Source organism: Mytilus californianus, unplaced genomic scaffold (assembly GCF_021869535.1).
Source record: "Mytilus californianus isolate M0D057914Y unplaced genomic scaffold, xbMytCali1.0.p SCAF_2, whole genome shotgun sequence".
In the NCBI taxonomy this organism is placed as follows: domain Eukaryota; kingdom Metazoa; phylum Mollusca; class Bivalvia; order Mytilida; family Mytilidae; genus Mytilus; species Mytilus californianus.
In genome coordinates, this window is record NW_026262668.1 from 7,118,397 (window position 1) to 7,137,344 (window position 18,948).

The window sequence follows — 18,948 nt, forward strand, 5'->3', positions numbered from 1 at the left end:
TATCAAATAAAAGTATTCAAGTTTTATTTTAATACATATTTATTACTATTCCCTTCGTACATTGCAGTGCGTTAATGTAACAATAACGCAATGTAACCGTAGACCCAAATATTATTGTTACATTCGTAATTAATCGGTTCCGGCAATTAGTCTCCAATGTAACAATAATTTTTATAGTATTGTTACATTTCCATGTAACCGTAGCCAGTGCCAATAAAAAAAGGATTACACTTAATTATCTTAAATTTTGTTTTTGGAAATATATATACATGTTGATAATTCTTAATAAAAAAAAACCAGAACATTCAGATATCCTCCTTTCCAAAACACTTACGACAGACTGAATTTCTTTGGAAAGAAGACGTTCAGCTGTAAATTTCCCCCTTGCCAACATCTTCGGCAATACAGTTTATCGACATGCTACAGGTATTCCTATCTTGATCATTGGAAACATGCAGGCAAGGTACCATCTGACTGGAATCACACAAACGTCACACCTGTATTCAAAAATGGGATAAACACAATCCAGGTAACTTCAGGCCTATATCATAACCACAACATGCATAGCTTCAAAATTCAGTACTCGAATATATTTTGTCAGCAGCATGATGCAACATTTAGAAACTAACAACACACTCTATAAACTACAACATGGATTTAGGGCAAAACGATCATGTGAGTCCCACATAATTTCTCCGTAATACAAGAACTACCACAAAAAATGACGAGAACATAGATGAATAGATTCAGAGACATATATGTCTCTGATAGATTTTATAATCATGGATTTTGCAAACGCTTTCGACAAGATACCACACTAAAGATAACTATATAAAATGAAATACTTTAACAAACCAGCACAAATCGTAAACTGGGTTGAATCCTAAGGCTTTCTTTCAAATAGAACTGAAACAGTACTTTTAGAAAATAAGACATCTTCAAAAATACCAGACACATCAGGTGATAGGACCAAAACTATTCCTAATTTACACCAATGGCCTTCCAGAATGCATCAAACATAACTGAATCAGACTCTTTGAAGATGACAGAATAATTTATCGACAAATTGAATCACAAAACGACTGTCTCAAGCTTCAGGAAGATCTTAAAGCTGACATAAAATGAGAACAATTTTTATTAATACTGGCTAATGTCTTTCCACTCAGATAAATGTAACATTGATTGTCGATACTGTTTACTTATAGTTTGGCGTTTCTCCGACTGTTTATGATGTCTTTACACTAAAATCGTTGGATGTGTACCGATTGATACTTTAGTCTGGGAAAACCTGATTTATCTATTTGTTGTAATTGGCATTGAAACTGCTTTCAGTAAGGAATCGGTCATTATTTATCAGCCGAGGGGGGCGGTTCAAAATTTCCACATTAAAAAGTTTTGTTGACACCCCCCCCCCCCCCCCCCCCCCCCCAACCACGACCACCCTTTAGAACATGGTTTCAGAAGTTGGACGTCCATACAAAAATAACCTATCGATTTAATAACAGTTGTGAGAAGGTTGTGACTGCCAGCTACTTAGTTACAGGCATTTACTTGACAAGAAGCTATGATGTTAAACTAAATATTATTTTTGTATACTAGTACATATGCACATTCATGGCTCTACAGTCTGTCGATACGTGTATCTTGGCATTGCACAAGGTCTGACTGTTTATTACGTCTTTACACTAAATCCACTGGATGTTGGATGTGTACTAATTGATATTTTAGTCTTAGATGCATGATTTTTTTGTTTTTAGTTGTTATTGGCTTTGACCTATAATGGTTTACTTCTATAAATTGTAACTTGGATGGAGAGTTGTCTTATTGGCACTCATACCACATCTTCCTATATCTATTTGAACTAGCTGTCAGTAACTGAGAGTACTCTCAGATCTGTACTTAATGTTTATTTGTTGTGCATGGGGAAGTATAAGTACCCGTCCACGTCCACTCTGTGTTTCTGTTAGATGTATTTCTATTTGTATCCATCTGTTGAGTTAAGCCTTTTTCAACTGATTTTTATAGTTTGTTCTTACAATGTATGTTGTACTGTTACACAACTGTCCCAGGTTAGGGGGATGGTTGGCGCCTTCAAACGAGTTTAACCCCGCCACATTCTGTATGTGCCTGTCCCAAGTCAGGAGGGTGTAATTCAGTGGTTGTCGTTTGCTGCTGTGTAACATATTTTTTTTTTTCATTATTTTGTACATAAATTAGGCCGTTAGTTTTCTCGTTTGAATTGTTTTACATTTGTCATTTCGGGGCCTTTTATAGCTGACTGTGCGGTATGGGTTTTGCTTATTGTTGAAGGCTGTACGGTGACCTATAGTTGTTAATTTCTGTGTCATTTGGTCCCTTGTGGAGAGTTGTCTCATTGGCAATCATACCACATCTTCTTATTATATGAAGTACATATGGACATTGACACTATCTGTAACAGAGTACGGCAGAGATTTTCCCTGATTGCATTACTCATTTTCATGATTTTGTACTGATTTTTTATAATACATTCTACACTATAGTTCTATAATCTTATATATGTAGCTTGAACTAATTAATTTGATAAAGATAATTCAATTTGTCTGTCTGGTTTGCAGTCATTAGTAAGTGATATTCTGTAAATGTTATAATTCCTTGATGTTTTATCATGACCTTCCATATTTTTTTGTTTTGAAGCTGATGCAATTTATTTTAGTAAACATTTTTCAGTTTAATCCTGCTTTGGGAAAACCCAGAGTATAACATAGAGTTTTCTTCTTAATTTTTTTTTCTCAAATATGAATATCTGACACATGCATGAAGAAAAATGGACAAAATAAGCGATGATTTAAATGAACAAAAATATATTACAATATAACTTGAACCTTCGTGTACAGAATGAAGTAATACCTATACAGATTGTCCCTGATTTTGAAACTGCTAATCCGTAAAAAGTTAAGCTATTAAAGGCACCATAAGCCAAATTTGTTTATATACATGAGCATGTGCTATTTTAAATGATTTGTAACGTAAACAGAAAAACAGAAAATTCTTTGTTCCAGTTTATTTGATAGCAACTTTTTAATTACTGAACATTTGTGTTGTATTCGTGGTATTTTTATTATATAGGAGAGAAGTGTCTTACCGACGCCAGGCGGCTCCATCTTAGTAAGTTTAGACGTTTTTAAAAGCACAGTGACCATAGCATAGGAGTACTGAAAATTCGACATTTTTTTTAAACGACCCATATATAGTTCAAGATTTCATTAAGTCTTTGGAAATACTTAAAAACATAGAAGTCTATCTGTAAAAAACGAGAAGATATTTTATTTACAATATAGTAATAACACGAGTGGACATTATTTTTGTTGAAAATAAACATTGCCAAAGTAAAAATGGCGGACATGCTTTTGTTTATCTGGAAACCTATTTTGGTTTCTTAAAATATTTTAACATTGCATGCATTAGTTATACTGAAATAATCAGGTTTGGTACACTCATCATTTATTGGTCATGTAAAACCAATTCCATACCCTTTTACGCCAGTGTTCTTCCCATCTTAGTGTCAGTTTGACTGAGCAAACATTTTAGAAACCAACAATTAAAAGTTCGACGTATGTTTTCATGACGAAATAATTTTAAAGTGACGGTTATTTGTTAAGGTATTTGAAGATTTGAACTAACCAGTCATTTCCACATTAATATTTTCCGGTTTCACACAATTACCTGTAAATTTCATGCAATTGAAATGAACCTATGTCCGCCATATTTCCTTGTTTACAGATCCAACTTCTATGGGTGCTCACTATCACGTCCGTGCTATTAACATAAAGGAAGTACCTGTAGCTGTTTGTGTCATTCTTATGTTTTGACGTAATAATAGCAAGTAACCAATATGCCAAGCCCAAACAGACGTTCCCAATCTAGGTCTAGGAGCAGTAGCAAATCTCCAAAGAGAAGTCCAGCAAAGGCAAAAATGACTCCAAAGAAACCAAGAGCAAAGGGTGGAGCCAAGAAGCTATCTACTTTATCCATGAGTGTATAGCTGCCATCCAAGCAATGAAGAACAGAAAAGGGTCCTCAGTCCAAGCAATTAGGAAGTACATCCTGGCTAACAACAAAGGAATCAACACATCTCACCTTGGACCTGCAATGAAATTGGCTTTCGCAAAGGGATTGAAATCTGGTGTTTTAGTCAGACCCAAAACTTCCGCTGGTGCTTCTGGTGCAACTGGTAGCTTCCGAGTTGGAAAAGCACCTGCTTCTCCCAAGAAAAAGGCAAAGAAAGCAAAGTCACCAAAGAAGAAGATTTCCAAGAAATCAAAGAATAAATCAAACAATGCTAAGGCTAATAAGTCACCCCGAAAGAAGAAAGCTGCAGTTAAAAAGTCATCGAAGTCGAAGGCCAAAAAGCCAAAGTCGCCGAAGAAAAAGAAGGCTGCCAAGAAACCAGCAAAGAAGGTTGCAAAGAAACCAGCAAAGAAGGCAAAGTCACCAAAGAAGAAGGCCGCCAAGAAGTCAAAGAAGTAGACCTGATTAAGCAGAAATAACGACACAAACCAAAGGCACTTTTCAGGGCCACTCAAATATTTCAAAAAGAGTCTATTGTTGTACCAGTTACTATAGTAATAATCAAGCGGTGTCCTTATTCCATTAATTGAGATAACAGTTATATACATTTGTTTTTTTTCTGATTTTCCTGCACTTTTTAGAATAAAATAAATCTTTCTTCTAGGTTTACCCCTAGGCCCTAGATATTTTTTTATATTTGTAGCGATAGGTTGCTGTTCCATTAACTACACCACAGATCTCTGTATTCAGTCAACAGCTGATGAAATCCTTGGTGTAAACTAGCCAAAGCAAACTTGTGTTGGTGGCAAAAAGGTCCGGATTCAATTCTTATCAAACTTTAACTATACATTTCCAAATTTCAGACTAATCAAAAATTTATCAAGCTCGGACATTTTTTTCGATGTTCGGACAAAATATTCCAAAGCAAATACAGCTTATTGGAAACATACATATATATAAATAAAAATGATTTTATATGCATCAAAATGACTGGACCACCATAATTTGTCTTATTTTCAATGCAAAATATAATGGTCGACTGACATGCATTTCGTGTCGGGGGGATACACGAACACGTATTACATGGATAAAACGTAAAAACGGAGTTATATTAATTGAATGACGACTTTTATCCATTTTTGCGTTTTTGCCGGAAACAAAAGATTGAGAGAATTTTTGTTTTCTATTTTTCTTTATATCTAAATTTGTTGGCCCTTATATTCTTTGCTTTTTGTTCATCATTCTCTATTCTGTAATCGCTATTTAGACCCTGAAACCAGGCCGTTGGTTTTTTTTCGCGTTTGAATCGTTTCACATACGATACGAAAGCATAATTTAGATTCGGTACAGTTACAAACTATAACTTGAACATAGTAAGATCTATAGAGCTTTCAATCGAATACTACAAACATATACAACAGCATCAAAAAACAATCATGCAAGCAAACTAAAAGAGAGAGGCACGCATAGAAGTAAGCACAGGAAGTTGTAACAATAGTTTCTTAATAATTTCTATAAACGGAAAATTTAAGAAATGAATATAAATCATGTCAGTACCGAAGGACTTACATTAGTTGATATAAAGTCCTGATGCCCCTTTTTTATATCGATCAACAAAATACACAAAAAACCCGACTTTAACGCGAGTGTGTCAAGGTTAATAACTTACGACTTGGGACCCCCTTACAATTTCTATGAACAACTTAGCTGGTTCTTCCGCGAATTGCATCTTGGCGATGATATCCGGAGGTATATTTGGTAGAAAGTCAAATTTCAAAGTGTCCTTCTTGGCCTGGATTCTGAGAAAATGTTGACTGTGAATGAATGGTCTTTGTTGTTCTTTGTGGTCGTTGAAGATTTTCTGTTGGTAGTTCGGCTAGATGATGTATACCTTTCAAAAATAAAATCAGTCTGTTTTTGGGAAAAAAAAACGTTTTGTCGTCGCCTATCTTTCAGTGGTTCAAGTTTAATTTGGTTTAAGATTGAAGTCATACTACCTGATTCATAACGTTCATAACTATAGTGACAAAACAAAATATAAACTAATACGAAAGAATTTTCAAAAGTACAAAAAAATACTTTTTCCAAACTACATTAAATGAGCAAAATTGACATTGATCACACAAACATAAGTGTTTTAACAAAACAGCATGATAATAATTCAATACTCCATTCGATCAATAAGTCTATTTGCCCGACAGTACACACAAAATATCTGTTTGTTACTCGAAATAAATGATTTCGTTCCGTTTACTCATGCTGGCTGTTGAATGCAGCTTATTAAATTACAGACAGTTATTCAATTTATTTTTCCACAACCAACTCCTATATTTGAGATAGTATTAAGTCAAAAGTTTTCACCGTGTAATGCATGGTCTCTGTACCTCGGTTGTAAAAGTTGTTGAAATGAATGATTCGTGTATTTAATTTATCAGTCAGATTATGCTGTTAGTATAATAGTCCCAGGATTATGGAAGAAGATTATTAATTAGTCCCATTTTTCGCATATTCAAGTTAATTTCTGTCCTGACACGATACAGATCAACAATTTATGTTTTTATTGAAAGAGTTCAAAGTGTCGGATTTCAGTGACGCAAGACATCGAATTGAAATAATGTCAGTTCAACATGCTAAAATTTTAAGCGTATGTGCATAAATATATTAACAATTGGTATGTTAGCCAAAAAAATGCTTCTGATGGAAAATTGAACTATTATTTGAAATCTAAACAAAATTTTGGTTATGAAAATTATCTCACTTTGATTTTAGAAGAGCTATTTGCATTACGTTTTTCTGATCATAAGCTTCAAATTGAATTTGGCCGTTTTTTTCAAACATTCCTCGAAATGAAAAAATTTGCCAAAAAATGCTCCTCTGGCTGTGTTGAACATGAAATCGATTTTTTAAATTCATGTGAAAAATTTAACTCTGATAGAGATGCGCTCTTTGACTTTGTTTGCCAAAAAAAAATTCCAAACTTTTCTTTACTGGACAATATGCAAAAATTCATTTATTTATTAAGCTGTGAAGACAATCAGATCCTTAATGCAGTTAGAAAATTTATTAAAGTCAATATGACTTAGATCTATTTATTTTTCATATAATTATATTATATACTATACACCAAGGGCTTCATTACAGTCTAATTGTATTGTGATTGTGTATTTACATACTATGTATCTATGCTAATAAATGTTCTTTTTTTCTTATACATGTATGCTCTATATGCCCCTTGTGGGCCCTTAATTGGTAATAAAATATGTTCTTGTTCTTGTTATAAAAAATGAAAGATCAGGACGATCCCGTACTTGGGACGAGAGTATAATTTGTTATCATTTAGTTTTGCCCGTAAAACCGGAAGTGTCAAATTTGTGAAGAAGCATGCCGTCAATCGACGCAGAGTATGTTTGGCATACAATTTCTTTATGATAGTATACTATTTCCAAATTTTAAAGACTCCTTAACTTTTATAAAATCTAATACGTATTTTCTATTTCAGGCCGAAGGGATTTAGTTGGGCCGAACAGGTAGAGCAAGGAGAAGATGGTAAGGCGCCTTGAGTTTGACATATTGTCATCAAATGTTCTACTTCTAGTCCAAATAATTATGTCGTCTTGAAAGGCTATTTTAATTTTTTGCTTTGACCCCTTACTACTCGCAGGAAGGCGTCACATCAAAGAATTAAAATAGCCTTTCAAGACGTCATAATTATTTGGACTACAAATGTTCCAGCTGTTTTCATTGTAATCATACAGACTATTACACTAAAGTCTAAAGGGATAACATCTGTTGCAACAGTTAAATTGGAAGGTTCTGTTAGGTCTCTTAGTCTTAGATCGTATAATAATAAGAAAGGGGTGGTTTGATTGCCAATGAAGTTTATTTCTTTCTGATAGTCTCATGATCACTGTCAATTAAAATATTAGCCACAAATATAGTGCAAACAAAAATAAGGTATATTCGCTGTCATGTGAAAATGGCACTAAGTGTTTGGTCTTAGATTTATTAATTGTCAATTGCGTTCATTTGAAATGATGTTTTTCACTTAACAGAACCCATAACGTTTTTTCAAAATGAAATCAAGATTGACCTATCGTTTATTGTGGTTGCACAGTATTATTTTGACCTTTTTATTTTCCATTGTAATCCACCATCTTGGTTTCCATGAGGATCCTTTATTTACATAAAATTCTTTACTCTTGTCATGCTTGGTAATATTGATGTGACAAAGTTTTCTGCACTTTATCATGGTTACAGTGGCCTATCTTCTGGACTTACCTTGCAATTTAGGAAAAGTTCCGAGTAAACCATAATATATACAAACAACATGAAACTCAAGGGCACACTTCTGGTGAAAACAATGTTGGAATCCACCATTAAAAATTATCAAGGATAATTTGAAGGTCAGGGGCACCACTGTCACGGAATAGAAGTTCCTTCATAATATAAGTTCCAAATGGAAAAAATATTCTGGAATATTATTTCCACTGGAAAAAATATTACAGTAAATGTTCCTAACGGAATAAATGGTATAGAATATTTGTTCCAACAGGAACAGATATTATGACATTGTTTATAACAAAGTTTCCAGTGGAACTTCTGTTAGGCGGAACAAATATACGTTGACACCACCATGCTTAAAATCTGTAGGGATAACACTGGGACATATGTTTTTCTTATGACAGGAGGCAAAAAAAAGATAAACATATAAAAATAAGGAGATGTGGTATGCAGTCTGCACCAAAATATTTTTCAAATTCATCTGAAGACCAAAGGTCAACATTTTTCTTATGTGTCCAAAAAAGTTTTTCAAATACAAGTCCTAACAATATTTTACTAGCCTGGGTCATCGGACTAGTGGCTAACGGTGCAGACTGGGTATGATTGCCTATGAGACCGCTATCACCAGAGTTCAAATAAAGTGGATGTAAGCAATTATAGGCAACCATGCAGCCTTCAACAATGAAAAAAAAACTCATACCATATAGTAGGCTACAAAAGGCGGCAACATGAAAATTTGAAATCTGAGAAAACCAACAGCCTAATTTATAACAAACAATTTACAAAATACTAAAATGACAGACATGAACCAATGACAACCACTGAATTACAGGCTCCCTAATAAAGAATGTGGTGGGGGTAAACATGTTATGTGTACCATAAAAAGATAAAAATTTGTATATTATAATAATAAACAATGATAAATGACCCAAATAACCGCCATAATTTCATGACAGGAGTCCTGCCACCTTCTACAGAGACCATTGATGAAAACAAAGGCATCAAAGTAATCACAGAATACAAGTACAATGAAGATGGTAAAACAGTCAAGGTAAGATGTCCTTAGTTAAACATGGGGAACCAATGGCATACATTTCACCAGTACTTTGGTTCTGCTAGATTACAAATGTGGCCTGAATATGAATAAAATATTTGCCTCTAACCATTAATATTAAACACAATTTGCAAATCAAGTTTAAATCAAATGATTACTTAACATGCTTTATCCTCTGTGCTTTGATGCACATAATGCCAAATCTTTAGTGAGAAAAAATGTCTATTTTTGGTTACATAATTTAAAAAAAATGATACATGATAAAATGGGTTTGCCACTGCAGGTTCTAACAAATCCTACTTAAAACATCAGCATTTACATGATCAGTTAGTGTAAAAAGGTCAAGTAATTAGAGTGAAGACAATGTGTTTCTTGTTGCAAATCTGAACATGGACACGATGGATATGGTAGTCAGATTTTTTTCTCAACTTGGTGTTTAATCCAGAGTCAGAATATTGAAGTTGTGTTAAAATATTATTTCTTTGAAATCCAAATCAAAAATTTGATGCTAGTTCTATCATTGTCTATCTTTCTCAATATATTTTTGTTGTTGCTGACATTCTTGATAACATTGTCAATACATGTGTATATATATATTTAGTTTATGACATGTACAGATTTAAACTATTAACCTGAGAAGATCAAATATGACAAATTAATCAATTAAAAGAAAAGAATAGAAACTCCTATATTACAAAAGTAAAGGAAAAAAGTTGTAGTTAGTAGAAGAAATATGATTATATATATATATTGTTGAAAATAATTAGAACTGTTCATAGAGGTACGTAAATAACACTGATTTTATTAGAAAAGAGTTTATAAGATCATATATTAAGTATCCAGGACTTTGAAGGCAACAAATTTAAAAGAAAAGTCTGTTGATAAATAACTAGAAAAAAACTGACATGAACATCAACAACTCAAAAATTGATTTCATAAAATCACATTTTGACTTGCAGAAGTCAAAACAGAAGTAGACTTATTTATTCTGAGAGCTATGACTGTAATAATTGAAAAATTGTTATAAAAAATTATCATCTAGCTACAATTGAATTGTGTTAATAGTTTTGCTTTTATTTTACATATAGATTATCAAGACATACAGGATTGAAAGAAGAAGAGTCCCAAAATCAATTGCGAGAAGAAAGGTATATTCTTTCTATCATTATATTGGTTGTGATAGCTTTTGAGATCCATCCATCGACCTTTGCTGATAAAATTAAATACTCACATTATGTATCACATTCAAAGCTTATAATTTTGCCTGAGTAACAAAGTTTATTGTAAAGAGAGATAAGAATATTTTTAAATTGTTATATTGGCTTACCTCTTTTCGTCTATCCCATGGAATTCTAATAATATTTTTCTCATGAAGCAGATCAACAAATGAGAGCTTTCTAAAATTTGGTATCGCACATTATGTGAGCATGCTATACAGTGAGATGCTTTACCACATCTATTGGTCACCAACTTCATGTTAACCAAATATTTATAGTAGGGGTATCATTCATAGTACATCTGGTTTTACCCTAAACATAATTTTAACCTTGATTACAGAATTGGAGGAAGTTTGGATCAGCAGAAAAGGATCCACCAGGCCCAAACCCTGCCAATACTATAGTACAAGTAGAAGAAATTCTCATGCAGTTTGTTCAAAATGATGAGGTAAGAAAGAACAGACGATATAAAGGGATACAAAGATAGTAAAATCAAGATTCTGAGAGAAAACAGAAAAACAAAAATCAGTAAATCTGTATAAATCGCAAAATATATGTTACATGATTATTGTGCAGGAGTCAAATACATTTGCAGATTACTACCTCAGGTCAAGTTGACCATAGTCAGTATTGGCTGTTCTTTTAATAGCCTGAGTTGGTTTTGTATGATCTGAAAGGTTCTTATCTTATTTTTGGCTTTACTAACTCTTTGTCATGATAATACATATGTATGTTCATACGTCCCAAAATTAGTTTCCGTTCTCGGACCTTAGTTTTCCTCAACCAAATGTTATGAAATATATACACAATTGTTATTACCACCAAACACAGGTCAAGTTTGAATTTGGGTGGTGTTACTTTCACCGTTATCAAGTGATGTTCCTTTATAAATGGAAAAATTACTAAATTTGCTGTTTCCTCACTCTACTTTTGTTTGCCTCAACCAAATGTTATGAAACTTATACACAAGGCTTATTACCACCAAACTCAGATCAAGTTTGAATTTGGGTGGGATCACTTTCAGCATTATGGAGTTATGTCCCTTTATAACTGAAACAATTGCTAACTTTGCTGTTTCTGCACTCTTTTAACTTTAGTATGCCTCAACCAAATGTTATGAAACTTATACACAAAGGCTTATTACCACCAAACACAGATCAAGTTTGAATTGGTTGGTGTCACCTTCGCTATTCTTGAGTTATGTGCCTTTGTAAATTGAAAAATTGCAGAATTTTTTGTATATGGGTTCACTGAATATGGAAATGTGATAGTGGGAGTGGGGCATGTGTCCTATTGATGCATATCTTGTTTGGATTTAAATTTAAACTTTACAATTTTATAGGTTAAAGAAGAAAAAGAAGAGGACCCACTTGCTAAACTGAAGGCCCAGAAAATGGTGTCTTGTCGTATATGTAAAGGAGACCATTGGACTACAAAATGTCCATACAAGGACACTTTAGGTCCAATCCAAGAGAAACTACAGGATGGAGATAAACCAGCAGGAGAACAGGGGGCAGCACCAACACCAGCAGTTCCCGGGGCTGCAGCACAGGCTAAACCAGGTGGAAAGTATGTCCCACCCAGTCTTAGAGATGGAGCATCTAAAGGAAAAGGGGAGACAATGCAGTCTAAAAGAGGTAAAATCATCATGATTGTCAGTGATTGTGTCTGTACATTGCAGTTAATATTTCATTCTTTGGGTTTTTATATTGAATCAGTTTTAGACAATATTGACAGAAAAGTTTTTAATTTGAGTAATACTATCTTCAACTTTTAAAAATATAGCATTATAATCTTTTCTGATTTAAAATTCTTCATTTGTACCAAAAATATGGTTCTATGTCATGATATATGTGTGGCATTTAAAAAAAAATCAATTTGTGAAATATTAAAATGATTCCCCCTCCCCCTTCGCATGTCTTCTAAATTTTCAAAAGTTAAAATATGATTGTTGTTCTGGATAAAATTAAATCAGAAAGTGTTGAAAATCATACCTTCCTCTTTTGAAATTTCATTAACATGGTTATAATTAGATAGCGAAATTCACATATAAAATACTATAACATACTGCTTTTCATTACATTTGTAATTTTAACCTTTGTGTAAATGGGTAATTGAACTTTTCTCATATATCTTGTGATAATTCAATCAATGCATGGCATTATTAATGTAAGGGAAAAAACATCTAGATAATTAAACAAGTGCTTGGAAAATATGCTGTATCTTATACTTATTGTTAAGATATCTATTTAAAAATTCAACAAATTATTTGAAATGATTTGGCCACTGTTGATGTCAGTATTTATTTTATGTGTTTGCCATATTCTATTGATTTGTTATTATTTCAGACGAGTCTGCTACTATTCGAGTTACTAATTTATCGGAGGATACCAGAGAGTCTGATTTACAGGAATTGTTTAGACCATTTGGTCCTATACAGAGAATTTACTTGGCAAAAGATAAAAATACAGGACAGTCTAAGGTAAGCTAAACACTGTTTAAGTTGTCCGAAACACTAAATTTTTGTGGGTTAAGAAATTCTAAGAAAGAAATTATTTTTTTGCAAAATTAGTTTTAATTTTGATCATCATTTTGATTTAAAAATAATTATGCCAAAACTATTGGGATTAGAGGATCAGATTTTTTAAAATTCACATTTAATTCTGGTTCCAGTCTTGACAGTCTTGTACAATTCCAATTGAATGCAGGAATTTAGGGCTATTCCATTAAAACGAATGTGGAGGGATAGAAAGGGATTTTTTATTTCATGGTTGTATGTCTGTTATTGAAAGAAAGCATGTTGGTTGTGGGGTGATTTTGAAAGTTCCTTGCTACCCTCCCACACCTATTTTAATGGAATAGCTCTTACAACTAACATGGTGCTAGTGAACTTTATAAGGATTTTTGCATGAAACATTTGAGCTTATATATTAAAACTTAATTTTTGTCTTTTTCTACAAGAGATAAAAATGTTTGGGTTACAGCCCAAAAAAGGTTTAATTTGGGAACTCTATACACACAAATGTTTTTTCTGATATATATGGTACATAATCTTACAATTGTTTTATTTTACATATTTTTCAACAGTTATATTTATTTGATAATGTACATGAATAAACAGGAATAAAATGAGGTGTAAACGTAAAAATCAACGAGACAGCTACATGACAAGCAAGTCAAAATTTCACCTCTAGTGTAGATATTACAACGGTTGAAATGTTTCTTTGCACAGGCAATGTATACGAAATCCTAATTGATCTGTTTTGTAGGGGTTTGCATTTATCAACTTCCACAGAAGAGAGGATGCAGCTCGGGCCATCGCTGGTGTGTCTGGATTTGGATATGATCATCTTATTCTTAATGTTGAATGGGCAAAGTAAGTATATAGTTAAAGTCTAATACCAGATTTTTTGGTAAACACTTTAATTGTGTGTAATTGTTCGCATTTAATCATGCATATGACAGAGGTGCTTTTCTTTTTGATTGGAATTTTACAACTGCAATAAATTAAGCTTGTTTTTTGTTTGTTTGGTAACACATTTGTTCATTTTCATGGTAGTCAGTTTACAGACAAATCCAAATAGGCCTGTTTAAACAGCTGATCAGTAGCAAGTATATGATAAAGAGAGTTGTAGTAGGGGGGGTTATTTTAATTTCATGATGAACGAAAATTGAAACAATGGCTGAATTGTTGCCTTTTCACCAATTTGCATTAAACACTGTGAATAACAAGCATCAAGCAAGAAAACATGTGAAATAAAAATTGCAGATCAAGCACATATTGAAATTTTATCAATTTCACAAATAAAGGAGATTGATTTAAATTCCTTTCTATGGTGATTATATGCTGACGTTATCTTCACAGGTTGAAAACTGTTGTCAATTACCTAAACCACATGCCACCACTTATGTTTCCGCTTTGACATGAATATTTATGTGATTTATCCATAATCAAAATTACGGAATAGGATTATTTAATTTGATTTTAATTTCAATTATTACTCAAGAGTTATTTGTTTTATTTTTCAGACCATCTGGTACAAATTAGCCTACAGAGAATCCAGATTAACCTGTTGATTTAGTGCTGAAATTTGACAAAACATTGCTTTTCTCATCATAGATTTTAAATGGTCAAACAAAGTGAAAGATATCTTTTCACAAATAAAATAATGAGAATGAATAAAAGATTTAATTTCTTAAGTTCCATGTATGTAAATACTTGTATAAAGCTTTTATTGATGGAAAACAGACATGACAAAGGGGGGACAAACCAAAGACTTTAAAATTGATATTTGCTGCTTCACAGCTAAGCACATAGCACTAAGGAGTAAGAGCAAAGACGGGTCAAATAGTATCAGAATAATGTGTCCGGGTAAGGTATCGTGTCTTCCTGCGAACTGTTACCTTGTGAACTAGCACGTTATAAATCTGGCTCACCATGTTGGTGTAGTACAAAACAAGGTTCATATTCATATCGCATTAACTTGTTACGTGCTGAATATGCATTTAATTTGCCACTGGACATTAAACAGCCATCTATCCATCAAAGTAAACAGCACTGAAAATTAAGCAACACATCCCCTACTAACACCAGTGTACTCTGCAAGGGTTAGCAGTTCCTGCTTGACTGGTGTATCCATTATATTGACCATGCCATATAAATCCTTACTGGTAATTTCAAATATAGCCATACATAAATGTGATAACTTTTGTATTCCTGGCAATGTGTTATGTTTATATCAAATACCAGTAGCATTTTATACAAATAAAACTATTAGACAAGGTAAAGAAAATTATTACACAAGGTGAAAAATGGCATCTGTCCTTTTACAAATCAGCCTGACACCTGAAAAGAATTTCTTTTTACTGTTATATTTATTTATGGCGAATGGTTACATATATTTTCACTAATAGTACTCATTTAACAATGTAGGAAAATGTGGTTATATTTATTTGTATCTGTATATCCACTGTAGTTTGTGTTTGGATTTATTAGGGTTTTTGTATCATATTGAGCTTGTTTTGGTCTTCGGTTATTTAATGGAAACTTACTGAATTAAGTTTATATTGTATTGTACAAAATTTTTTAAGGAATGTTGACCGTTTGACTTATAACTATTTAAATTTTATGAGTTTTTTTGTTATTTTGAAAGATTTTGTAGTTGTATTCAATGTGTTCAGATGTTTAAAAAAAAATATCATTAAGTTGTCTGACAAAAGAAAAATTGAGAACTTTCATTCTTTCATATGATGAAGGTACATACTCATTTATAGGAAATGGTCAAACTTGATCTGTGTTTAATTATCCATTATATTGTGTAATATACTAGATTGGTGGTCTCCTGCATGCAACAAGTGCTGAAGATTGTTGGTTCAATCCCTTTCCAATTCAAACAAGACTTTAAAATCAGTATTCGCTGTTTCTGAGGGTTAAAGTCATATGAAAAGAGTTTCTTGTAATTTTGATGTTTTCAAATTATTGAACCAATGCATGCATATATAGTTGTTAATTTCTGTGTCATTTGGTGTCTTGTGAGAGTTGGCAATTATACCACATCTTCTTATTAGTCCCCTACTGACGAAGTCGAAGAGGACTTTAGGTTTGCAATCTGTCCGTCTGTCTGTCTGTCCATCCATCAGTCTGGCAAATCAGTTTTCCACACTTTTTTTAGCTCACCTGGCCCAGAGGGCCAGGTGAGCTTTTCTCATCACTTGGCGGTCTTTGTCCGTTAACTTTTACAAAAATCTTCTCCTCTGAAACTACTTGGCCAAATTTAACCAAACTTGGCCACAATCATCATTGGGGTATCTAGTTTAAAAAAAATGTGTCCGGTGACCCGGCCAACCAACCGACCCGGCCGCTATGGCTAAAAATAGAACATAGGGGTAAAATGTAGATTTTGGCTTATATCTCTGAAACCAAAGCATTTAAAGCAAATCTGACATGGGGTAAAATTGTTTATCAGGTCAAGATCTATCTGCCCTGAAATTTTCAGATGAATCGGACAACCCGTTGTTGGGTTGCTGCCCCTGAATTGGTAATTTTAAGGAAATTTTTTTGGTTATTATCTTGAATATTATTATAGATAGAGATAAACTGTAAACAGCAATAATGTTCAGCAAAGAAAGATCTACAAATAAGTTAACTTGACCAAAATGGTGAGTTAATATAGCCATGATATTTTCTTTTATATTTTCAATGCGTTGCCATTTGTTAATTAAACTTCCTTATGACCTTAACAGTTGTTAAATTAATTGTTGTATTAAGAATGTTCTTTGAGAATCAGTTATTACTATTTACCTTCCAGTGTACGTTTGTTTACATTCTTTCGTCATGATTTTCCCCTTGCACTTGCGCTGTGTAATTGTCGAATTTCTAACGAAAGGGTTGTAGTTAAGGTCACTGCATATGGGAAAATATCGGCAAATTCGTATACGGGAAGACAATAATTTAATTGAAAATTTCGATAATATAAAGGATTTTCTTTCACAAGAAAGTTCACGTTCACTTGTTTTATAGTAAAACTTAGCCATTCAAGTAAATAAAACATATCAACTTTTTTTTTAAATTTGAAGTTTCATACGACTTTAAATATTTAGGTGGCTAAGTTGAAGTAAAATTATGTTAAAGGGGTTTAAGGCAACTAGAAGATGTGAGCTTCTATAGAAAAGTTAATGGCCATGTATGCATTAAGGAATCTCCTTTGCCCTCACAACTAAACAAAGGAACTGTTGAGCCTTCAAGTTTCAGACTGTTGCAGTAATTTTCATGAAGATTTTTCTACATACCAGGTACATGTTTTCTTATCTGCTCCACTGGTGGCTCCAACATGGTCAAATCAGACCTTGTTACCTGTGTGGCCTTATCTAAAAACAACTGTGACCAGTAATATAGGTTTATTGTTGGAACAAAAGGCTTCACTATTAAACCCTTGTAGGTAACTTCATATTTAAAAAAAAGCAAGTATTTGATTTTAATTATTTGGGTATTTATCAATATGAAAATTTTTTAACATTAATTTGGATGTGAACCAAAAACATTGCTGGTGTCCAAATTGGTTTAATAGTTTATAATGACACTTACTTTGCAATCATTGTATATTTGATAAAGGTGCAATATTTCAATTCTTAAAAGATTTATTTTAGATTCAGCCGGTCAGAAAAGCCTATTTAGCCATGGTAGACCTACTGATATTTGTTATAAGATAACAGTCATAGTTAAATAAACTGTTGACACAGAGATATGTCTGGCTTTTTGTAATTTTGATAGTAACATGTTGAAATTAAAATGGCAATATTTAAATATGTAAACTACTGTAAATTCAGAAATAATTGTGAGGTTTTTATTTATACGAATAATGCGACTGATTGAGTATCACAATAGTAAGAACTTGTATTCTGAAATTTGATACAAATATCCGTATGCAGATTTTTCTGATATCGCAATAATTAATCATGCATTTTTGTCCATTCTTCAAAAAACACAATAATTTCTGAATTTACAGTATGCAGAATATTCAAAGTCAATGAACCATGACTGACGGTGCAGGGCCAAATAACATCCATGGATATGAGAAATGTCAATGCTTATAAAACTGCTTATCAAATACCATTGCATTGTCATAAGTTACTGACCTAAACACAAACTTCAACTTGTAAACTATCCAAAAGTTTTAAAAGTCAGTTAACCATGATGATAGGGCCTGGCCATGGAAATGAGATGTGCCAATGCTAATACATCTGCATACCAAATATCATTGACCTACCACTAATGGTTCCCCTTAAACTGACCTAATCACAAACTAACACATGTAAACTAAGCAAAAGTTTCAAAGTAAATAACTGAAGGGGTGGGGCCAAATAATCTCCATGAAAATACTAAAACAACTACATACCAAATATTGCTGATCTATCACTAGTAGTTCACCATACACCAAAGGAAACAGCAAGCCTAAGTCTACCTTTTTCAACTTCTTCGAAGCAAAACAAAAATGCTTGTATACAACCCTGTCAAGTTTATTTGATTGCAGTTCAATAGCATGCACAAATGATGGCAAAAAAGTTGCATGTTTTTTTTCTTTCCAAAATGAGCAATTCAAAGAAGCTTCTTTACATTTTCCTATAATACTTCTTTTACACAGGAGACCTCGACCACTGAGGTTGCGAGTTCGAATCCCGCACGGGGCAGGTGCACTCGACTCCAACATTAATTTACTAGGATTGTCAGTTTTCCTACCGAAGGTTGGTGGTTCTCTCCGGGCACTCCGGCTTCCTCAACCAATAAAAACTGACCGCCACGAAATAGCATAATAGTGTTGAAAATGGTGTTTAACACCAATCAATCTT

The 18,948-nt window shown here is 33.0% G+C and overlaps 1 protein-coding gene and 1 pseudogene across 1 annotated transcript; both read left to right on the forward strand.

Annotated features, from left to right (window-relative positions):
* The first annotated feature begins 3,874 nt into the window (after window positions 1-3,874).
* Window positions 3,875-4,509, forward strand: LOC127728762 (sperm-specific protein PHI-2B-like; annotated as a pseudogene).
* Window positions 4,510-7,389: 2,880 nt separating this feature from the next.
* Window positions 7,390-14,802, forward strand: LOC127729188 (eukaryotic translation initiation factor 3 subunit G-like). The gene is made up of 9 exons (XM_052236876.1): window positions 7,390-7,451; window positions 7,550-7,596; window positions 9,288-9,382; window positions 10,474-10,533; window positions 10,943-11,050; window positions 11,945-12,239; window positions 12,951-13,084; window positions 13,872-13,978; window positions 14,632-14,802. Exons 1-9 carry the CDS (start codon window positions 7,432-7,434, stop codon window positions 14,648-14,650), a joined length of 885 nt encoding a protein of 294 aa, XP_052092836.1. The 5' UTR covers window positions 7,390-7,431; the 3' UTR covers window positions 14,651-14,802.
* The last annotated feature ends 4,146 nt before the right edge of the window (window positions 14,803-18,948 follow it).

Excerpts from the sequence above, each read along its gene's own strand:
- LOC127729188 (XM_052236876.1), top strand. The coding sequence starts at position 7,432 with ATGCCGTCAATCGACGCAGA. Across the intron at positions 7,452-7,549 it reads ATGCCGTCAATCGACGCAGA|GCCGAAGGGATTTAGTTGGG; the intron begins GTATGTTTGGCA and ends TTTCTATTTCAG. Across the intron at positions 10,534-10,942 it reads AATCAATTGCGAGAAGAAAG|AATTGGAGGAAGTTTGGATC; the intron begins GTATATTCTTTC and ends CCTTGATTACAG.